At 42.4% G+C, this 9759-nt stretch overlaps 1 protein-coding gene across 8 annotated transcripts in view; it reads left to right on the top strand.

Moving 5' to 3' along the window:
• Window positions 1–336: 336 nt before the first annotated feature.
• TNIK (TRAF2 and NCK interacting kinase) overlaps window positions 337–9759 on the top strand; it is a 363557-nt gene continuing 354134 nt past the window's right edge. For all 8 annotated transcript variants that reach the window (XM_019735248.2, XM_019735239.2, XM_074327892.1 and 5 more), the window contains exon 1: window positions 337–766. In XM_019735248.2, coding sequence (XP_019590807.2) covers window positions 710–766 — 57 coding nt within the window. In that variant the 5' untranslated portion in view covers window positions 337–709. The remainder of the gene's footprint in view (window positions 767–9759) is intronic.

The raw sequence follows: 9759 nt of genomic DNA, 5'->3' as shown, positions 1-9759 counted from the left end.
CTGCCGAGAAACCGCCAGATGCGATTAAATGGCCATACTGCTGCAGCGCACGAATTGGACACACAATAATGTGTGTGTTCAAATAGCCCCTTTGCCCCTACGATAAGGCCCGCAGGGTTAAGAAACAACTCTTCAAAGCCAGCCCTATTAGTCCACAAAAGCCTGGGCGGAAAGGGTCCCCGCCCCTCCCCCGTCCACTCTGGTGCAGAGGGAACGGGTCAGGAAGCGCGGCCTCTTTCCAGTCGGAGGCCACGCCTCCTCCGCCTCTTTCTCCCCTTTACTCCTCCCAGGAAGCGATGATAGACAGTTCTGTGTGGTTCTCCACCCCCACCCCCCAGCTGAGTGGAGGAGTTGATGTGTCTCATTATAACAGCCAATGCAGCCGCCATCCACGCACAAGCAAAGAAGCATGTCCCATTTAAATACACCCACGCAGCCCCAGCGCCTTTAGCCGATCAGGGCGCGCAGCCCACACGCACCGCTGCTCCGGGGTTGGAGATCAGCGCAGGTTGGGCTCCTGGACCGGGCGGACCCAGGCGCGGACGATCAGGATCCGGCGCAGTGGAGCCGGGGTGGGCGGGGGAGGCTGGGCCCAGGGGCCTCTGGCGCGACACCCGCATGAGGACGCGAGTGAAATAGACCAAGGTGGAATTTCCAAGGGAAAAGCTTCGGGGTGGTTTTGGTCCATTTCTCTGGCGAAGAAGTAGACATGGCGAGCGACTCTCCGGCTCGCAGCCTGGATGAAATCGATCTCTCGGCTCTGAGGGTGAGTAGAACGTTTTCTGATTTCTTTCGCGTGGTTTGGGTCCGGGTGAATGGGATCGGTGCGTTGACTGGGGCTGGTAGGCAGAGGCGGGCGAATGCGACGCGGAGGGAACCTGGATTCTCGTTTGGATTTGGGGGCTGCTGAGGTGCTTTCTCCGAAGCCCCTACAGCCGGGGCTGTACGGTACGTGTCCACTGGTTGTGGCCGAAAACCCCCAGGAGCGTGTGGAGCTTATGCCAGTTTCATCTTAGACCCTTGTAAGCGCATTAAAATGAAAGGCTCATATGTGTTGTGTGTGTGTGTGTGTGCGCGCACAAGCCCGGCGCAGTCGTCTCGTGCCAAGGCGCGAGACCTGATTCTTTCTGCAAAAAGAATAACAGCGTGAATAAAGGTACTGGCCCCTCACGTTTTACAGTTCCCTGTAAGATGACATTACGAGCCTGGTGGTTCCCACGGAGTGGAACCTGCTTCCCCGAAGGGGCAGCTATTTCTATGCTGGTCTTGTAGATGGCATCGGCCCCTTCTTCTCCCCTTTTCTGCCTTCCGCGCCCCGACTCCCTCTCAGCGCTCTCTTAATGGCCAGTCTGCCACTCACCTTTATTTATGGTTTAAACTCAGCCCAACCTGTGCTTTCTGATTTTGTGGCTGTGACATTTCAGTTTTATGGCGAACTTAAGCAGGTGAAAGGGATGTGTTCTCTGCTGTTCCCCAATCAGACCGGAACTCCCGAGTGTGTGTGTGTGTGTGTGTGTGTGTGTGTGTGTGTTCCCTGTCTGTGGCCAGTCCTTTGTAGAGCACCTCCCAACCCTCAGCCCCACTGGCTTGCGTTTACCTTCACGTGAATTGCCTCAGACACCGTTTCATTGTATTGACTAAGACATCACTGGTATAGAATCCATTTTGCTGTTGTTTTGAGACCAGAATCCCAGGAATCCCAGTGCAGCCTCGACACCTCCCCACCCCCACCCCCCAATCTCAACCCTCTCCTTCGGGGAAGGGGGCAGAGCTTTCTTGCCATTTTAATTGGATGCTGCCTGCCGGGAAGGGGATGAGGGGTGGGGGTGGCGACAGCAGCAGGGGTCTTAGAAGGAGTAGATTCCAATTTACAGCCGGCTTCTTCCACTCCTAAGCCAAAAATAAAATTTAAAAAAAGCAACTGTATATACATGAGACATGGAGGGTGGATGAGACCGAATTGATGGTGGCTCTCAAGGCAGGGACATGCAGGACGGTTGAAGCTTGGAAGTTCACATTCTCTCATGAGGAGTACATTGTTAGATTGTACTGCATCTTGGGGTTATATACCTTAATCTCCACCACTTCTCTGGATATTGCCTCCTTCTCCACCGTTATTTTCAAGAGCTATCTTTATGGTCAAAGTGTCACTTTTTTTTTTAGTGTCATTAATCCTCTTTCCCTACCTAGCCCTCTCTTTTTTAACTCCTTCTTCCCTTCTCTTTAATCGTTGCATCCAAAAGGTGAGGTTTCTGCAAGGCAGTCAAGGGGTTGAGAAGGAACAGAGATTCCATTTGTAACTGGCTTTTTTGATAGCTGGGCAGCAAAAGCTCATTCATGCATCATTACAGTAAGCTGCCTATTTCCCTGCCGTTGAAATGCCACATGAAGAATCCCATTCCCCCTGGGCAGCTGGGGGTGGGGGTTGGTAACAGGGTGGGTGCTTTGGCTGAGTCTGTCGCTTCCTTTACAGACTGTGTGTGTATTCATTTGCCCTACTTTCTGCACTGGGAGTTGCTGCCAGCCAGTTAATCAGGTGGATGGATGGTCCAGACTTCAGAGTGGGGGGAAGTGGCAAAGGCTGGGGAAGGCATCTGAACAATGGGCGAAACGTGTGATTTCCCTGAGTCAGAATCTCGACATCGTTCCTCTAATGGAAAGCACTCTGAATTTAAGTTGGGCTTGGTCAGAGGTGTCCCTCGTGGTTTTTCTTGGGGAAGGGTTTTTGAGATACTGAGCACAGAGCCTGCAGGGCTTGTGGGCAACCCTGAGCGCTCTCCAGCAGGTCTGGAGGCAGTTCACACATGGGAGACCTGCACTCCTGAGAGCTATATTTTGAAAAAATATCTTTTCAAGATTCACTGAAATTTGTGAATTGGGCTGAGTGCTCAGCCTCTGTATTTCTGCCTGCAGGAGGTGTGGAAAGAGGGAGGGAGGGCGAAGGCTAGCCCAGGAGACTGGAGAACAGGCTGCCTGCTGCCTAGAGGACTTAAATGCAGATTTGGAGACAGTTGGAGGGCTGGGGTCTGCCACCAGTCTTGTGGTAGGTGAGGTGTGCCGGCCAGGAGTGAGTCCAAAGACCATAGAGGTAATTTTCACAAATCAGAGGACAGATCATCTGTCTCTGTCTTCCCCAATTAGAAGTGGGCTCATCGAGATGAGAGGTTTCATGTGTTCCTAAACCCTCAGCCTGCCTGCTGAGAACCTTTTGGGAATGCCTGACCCCTGAAATGCAGCCAAGGTCAGTGGCTTCTAGGAGAATTTGCTGCAGCCTTCCCAGTCCTTTGCTGTTTCAGTGGCTCTTTAATGTACACAATCAATGCTCTTTTTGTAAACCCTGAGCTCAGTGCATTAAAAGCCGATCCTGTCTGGAGAGGCCTTTATCCTTCTCACTTTGGGGGCTTATTGTTCTCCGCCAGTGATCCCAGACTGGACCTGGTCTAAATTTTCCCCAAATAGCAACAATGCATAATTTAAACCAGAGCAACCAATGACAGCACCGATCATTTAAATTATGCAAGATTTGGATGGTTTTAAAAAGTAAGATAAAACAGGATCGTTTTTGGTTAGGAAAGAGATGATCTGAATCCAGCTTTATTAGTCCTGATTTTTAGAGCTCCAGAGATAAACTAAGTCTTGGGGGAGGGGATGATTTCATAGGTTTAGAAATGGAAAAGAATTGTAGGACACTTAGCCACTTCTTTCATTTAATACCTGGGAAGCTGAAGCCCAGAGATGTGAAGACTGTTGCCCAAGGTCACACAGCCACCCCCCCACCCCCCTTCCTGGGTTGTTTGGGGGAGAGAATCTGGGTTTCCTGACTCCTCCTTCAATGCTCTTTTCTCTAAGTCACATTGTCTGTGGTTGAATCAGAAATCAATAATACATTTTCTGCCTGAGCACAAAGAATGACAGAGAGGAATAATTTCTCCAGGGTCATGGAATTTTATTTCTCGAGAATGAAGAAACTGTTTCATGCTCATAATACATAAGCTCATAATACATAAAATCATGGAGCTTTTAGGAGCCTTTGGAATTCATCTTGTTCAACCCCCCTTCACTTCCTCCTCTGCAATAAATGACTGTCTAAATCGTCTAGGACAGATGGTTGTCCTGTGTGATAACCTCTCTCCATAACCCATCTCCATCTGAACATGTCTCAGGGGTCATCTAGATATACACATTATTCATTCGTCTCTGCATGTGAGGTTTATAGAGTTCTATGTAGGTTTTGTATAATCTATGTGGATACTTATATATTAGTATTATGGATATAAATTGTCCATGTGGGTATATGAAATGTGTATCTACATATAGGCTACAGAAAACAATCTGCTCATTCAAACCCAGGGCTTGAGTCACTTTTCCTTCAAGACATCACAGTATTAAAAGAAATGAAATTTGCCACTAGAATGCTTTATTACATATGAGGTGAGATCAGCCCAGAAAGCTTTTTGGAGATTAGCGTATATCTGAATCTGAGCACCTTGGCTGTCTTTAGCTTGGCCCAAAGAGCAAGGACATTCAAGGGCAAGATTGGCTGCTGCTGAATTCATACTCTAAGTTTCTGCCAGGACTCGCACTCACTTTTCTATTTGAATGGAATTAGATGACCTCTGCTTGTCTTTCCCCCTACCCCTCAGTCTCTTCGGGCCTAGTTATTTCTTTCTCCATAGAAACCTAGATGTAAAAATTGGCCTCATCTGGAAGGCGTGCACACATCTTTCCTGCTACACGCTTCATGCTTGTGTTACCAATGGTGCGTGGCTTTTCTTTCTGCCAGCTCACTAAACGGTGGGCTCCTTTAGGCCAGGCTTGGTCTTGTTCATCTTTGAGTCCATAGTCCCAGTTTGTTGAATAAATGCATAAATGTATGAATGAGTGAGTGAAAGGAGACTGAGCACTGGGTTGTATGTCTGTGTCTTATTATAATGAGTTGTGACTTTGGGGAAGTCATCTAACCATAAATAACTTAAAAATGGGAAGGTTCACAACTGCTTGCCTTCCTCATACACTGGTTTCAAAAATCAAATAAAGTATTATATTTATAACAATGCTTTGAAAACCATAAAGCATTATATGAATATGCTATTCCATGATTAAATACAATCTTGTGCGAAACGTGGTGACACCAACATTTGATCCCAATCGTTACACCTAATTGACAATGATCCTGAGAAAAAAGATATCAGAAAGTCCTGCATTTTTTTAATAGTCTTTTTTTTTTAATGTACCAATATGACCTTGTATGTTTCTCTGATGGCCTGGGTTGACCTTTGTCCCACTATCAGCATGGATTACATATAAGGTGAGCACAGCCCAGAAGCTTTTTGGAGATTAGCATATTTCTAAACCAGTATCAAATATCAACATTATTCATTAAAACCTTCTAATTTCTCTTTTCCTTTTTTTTTTTTTTTAAAAAAAATAAGCAACGCTTTTTCTCATATTCAACTAAAAACAAATTTATTATGCTTGTACCTTTTCAAAGTTTGTGTTTGGGAGGGGTAGGGTCGGAGGAGTGGGTGTCTGAAACCATAAACTACTAGTCCAGTGTTTACAAGTTTAAAAACGTTCTGTCCAGAGGTCTCATGGGGCTTAAAGAAATCTTGAATCATTATTAATTCATTACCCAAGAGCACTTAAATTTGGTGTTAAGTGAGAGTTTAGTAAAGTTGCCGGAATTGATAACAGTTATCTTAAAATGAAAATAGCATAGCAGTTTTTAAATTAGATATGTTTATTGTATTTTAGAGATATTAAACAGGTGTTTTCTTTGCCATGACATTGCATCATAATAAAATAGGGTGTAGTGGTAGTTATCAGAACATCAGAGAAGTATGCATAATCATTTTCAGTATTCATTATTAACTAGAGTAATCTTAGTACAAAAGCTAATGTAAGTCATGGTTTGCTGTTTGCATAATTATCTACTTAGGAGGTCATGGAATATTTTGTTGATGAAAGAATACACACACTTTTCCTTCATGGAAATGTCACATTTCCCCCCTTATCTGTAAGGCTCTTTGAAATCTTATAGTTTTGAGTCTTGCTGGTTGGCCCTTTCTTCATTCTGTGTCTCTGCCCTGGAATTAATCTTCTGTGCCCTTCTTGTTCTGTGCCATTCCTTTTTTCAGTGATACTGGTTCTAAAGTCCACCCAGCTTTGAGCGATTGTGATTGAATCATAGCCGCCACGCCCAGCTGAGCACAAGCCATCTCTGAGTCTGTGTTTCTGATAGAATTTGGGATAACTTGTGTCTGAAAGATGCTTTTATGTCAAATTCGTTCTTCCATTTCTGTGGGAGAAGCAGTTGTCTGAGAACAGGCCCTGAGCTAGCAGAATGCTAAGAATTCCAAGAAAATCTGGATGATATTTTTTGAATGAAATGTTATTCTGCACATATAAATATAAGGTTCCTAGTGGAGCGAGAGGGAGGACTTAAATAGAAAACGTTGGATGAATTCCGCTTGTAATTTCTTCCATTCTGGTTGGAAGCTTATTTCTCTCTATCTACTTTCTACATGCCCACGCTGTCTCCAATTGTCTCACGGGGGTGCTTTGAAATTCTCAAAGCACATTTTGTTTCACCTCAATCTTAAAAATCTTTCTTTAATATCTATTGCATGGGTCCCCTTCTCTCCATTCCTCCCAACCACTGCCGCAGTTACTGTCCCCTGGGCAGCACCCATGACAAGACTTGGTTCCTATGTCTCTACCACCAGCCTTCTCCTGACTAGTGTCTCTTGTGCAGCCGTGTTAGTCTTCAGCATTCTGTCAAGACCAGCCAAAATTCAGCTGGGCCTCCTACCACATGCTGCAGTTTTAATGGCCATTCTTTCACTCCTGCCATAGAGAACAACTTCCTTCTCTCTTTAGGGTGTGCCCTACCTTATTCTTTTCTGTCCCTACGCCCCTAACACTAAACATTCAAATGCCACCTTTCCCACAAAATCGTCCCTGATTTCTCAAGTAGAAGTTATCCTTTCCACTTGTAAACCCTCTCAGAACTACCTCACATGTCTTTTAGAGCACTCAGAACTTTCTGTCTTGAATTATGTTCACGACTAGACAGTTGGCTTCATGAAAACAATGCGTTTATTTGATTTTCTTAGGAATCCCCACCAGGATGACCTCTGGGGCTCCAGGGCCCAGAAAATGTAAATTGTGAATGGGAGTAAAGACTGCTGAAAATTAAACATTTGTTTAATTTTAAAAAAGCCTTTCTTGTTCTCATTATAAAAGCAACATGGTCATTGCAGAAAATTTGGAAAATGGAGAAAATGCAAAAAGTATTCAAAATTTCCAGTGATGACCACATATACATTTTGGTATATGGCTTAGTGATATTTTTTTTATGCATAGCTAAGTAGATAGCTTTTAAAAGTTAAGATCAAATCATTATATGTTATCTCCAATCTGTTTTTGAAACTTAATAATTAGCCTTTTGGTATGCTATTAATGTTTTCATATGGCATAAACTTTAAACTCTTTATTATGGGGAATTTTAAACTTATGTAAGAGTAGAAATAATACTAGAGTGCTCATACATTGTTGGTGGGAATATAAAATGGTACAGCCACTTTGGAAAACAAGTTGGCAGTTCCTCAAAATGTTAAATATAGTTACCATGTGACCCAGCAATTCCACTCCTAGGTATATACCCAAGAGAATTGAAAAACATATATCCACACAAAAAACTTGTAAACCAATGTTTGTGGTAACATTCTTCATAATAGACAAAGAGTGGTAACAGTCTTACTATCTATCAATTGATGAATGAGTAAATGAAATGGAGCATATTGTACAATGGAATATTATTGGCAATAAAAGGAAGTGCCATTAGTGCTATAATATGGATGAACCTATGCTAAGTGAAAGAAGCCAGACACAAAAGGCCACATGTTGTATGATTCCATTTATATGAAATGTCCATAGAGACAGAAAGTAGATTAGTAGCTGAAGCTGGAGGAGAGGGGGTGTGGGAAGTGACTGCTAATATCCTAAAATTAGATAATGGTGATGGTTGCTCAACTCTGTGAATATACTAAAAATTACTTGTACATTTCAAAAAGGTAAATTTTATGGGATGTGAATTAAATCTAGTTAAAACTGTTATTTAAAAAGGTAGACAGAGTAGTATAATGAGCCCCCAACTTAACAATTATCCACTTGTGCCCAATCGTGTTGTAGCTACACCCCGATCCACTTCCTCCCCCATATTATTTTGAAGCCTCATATCATTTCATTTGTAAATATTTCAGTGTGCATCACTAAAAGATAAACTCTTAAAAATACACAACCACAATGCTCTTATTATTGTGCCCCCCAAATTAGTATGTAATGTAAAATTTATTTAGATGTTCCATCAGTGTGCAAATTTCTAATCGTGTGTTTTTAATGACTTCTTAGCATTTTAGTGAAGGAATGTATCATAATATATTTAACCGATTCCTATTGAAGCTTTTGGTTATTTCCAACTTTTCAATTCTATAACTAGTGCTTCGGTAAACATCCTTATACACAAGTCTTTGTATACATCTGTTTCCTTAGAATTACTTCTTAGAAGTGCAATTTACAATGAAAGTATATGAGTGATTGCTAAGGCTCCTGACACTGTCAAAGTACCTCCCAATTTCCTATACGATAAGTGTATATCATTTTCTGATGAACACCTGAGGCTTAGCAAAATCAATTAATTTACCAAAGGTCACAGAGCTACTAAATGACGACGCTTACAACTGACCTGCCCCAGAGGCACTGCCCATAGTGACTCACTTGGCCAGTATTTGACTTACAGACCTTGCAGACCTTGCTATGACATTAAAATTGTCTGATGTATTTTTTCCCTGGGGTTCACAGATTTCCCAGAAGCCTTGTGTTTTGGGCACAAGATCTCTTAGATGAGCATAGTGTTTTAAGAGTTATTTCCAGGATGTTTCTTTGTGATTTTGTTTTTTCAATAACCCAGGTCAGTTTAAAATATGTAGTTGTTCTTTTTCTTGCCTAAAAACCTAAAATACAAACCATTTGGGGATTGGCAGTGATTTCCTTGTACATTGTGTATAAGGGATGTTTACATTTTAACTGTGATTCTCTTTGGAAAAATCGTCCAACAAGTGTGTGTTTGGAAGACATGTGGAGTCAGGCTCAAAGGTTTCCATGTTTTAAGAATTGGAGACCACTGAATTTGTGGATTACCACAGAAGATGGCAAGATGAGACAGAAGACATGTTATAGCGGGAGCCATTCTCAATCTTTTATCTGCCAGATAATTACTGAAATTAATATCTTCGGTTACACTTTTTTTTTTTAAGATGGATGTTGATATTTTAAAATTACAATGGAGAAAATGGAAGCTGGAGCTGGCAATCAAAGAGTAAAGAGCCCTGTGTTTTAGACCACCATCCACTTGCCACTTGGTTTATAAGTAAGAATTTATTAACATCACAATTTTGTGGTTGTCAGTCTTTTGGAGGTCAATTGCCTTGACTTACTAAATTTTATAACCTAACCCTCCATTTAAAATGACTATATGTTATTTATGCCTAGGGTAACAATCCAGAGCTTTACATGGATATAGTTTCATCATTTCTACCTCTAGGTATTTTTCTTTTTTTTTTTTAGCTGCCTGTCTTCGAAATATAGCAGTGTGGTGGGTGGACTAGGTTGTAAGCAGTAATTAGAAACTGTATTTGAATAATAATAATATTTAGCGTTTATAGAGCACTTTATATCTTCAAAGTACTTGCAAACATT

The sequence above is a fragment of the Rhinolophus sinicus genome, linkage group LG01 (assembly GCF_036562045.2).
Source record: "Rhinolophus sinicus isolate RSC01 linkage group LG01, ASM3656204v1, whole genome shotgun sequence".
Classification (NCBI taxonomy): Eukaryota; Metazoa; Chordata; class Mammalia; order Chiroptera; family Rhinolophidae; genus Rhinolophus; species Rhinolophus sinicus.
This window is presented reverse-complemented; position numbering and strand designations above follow the sequence as displayed.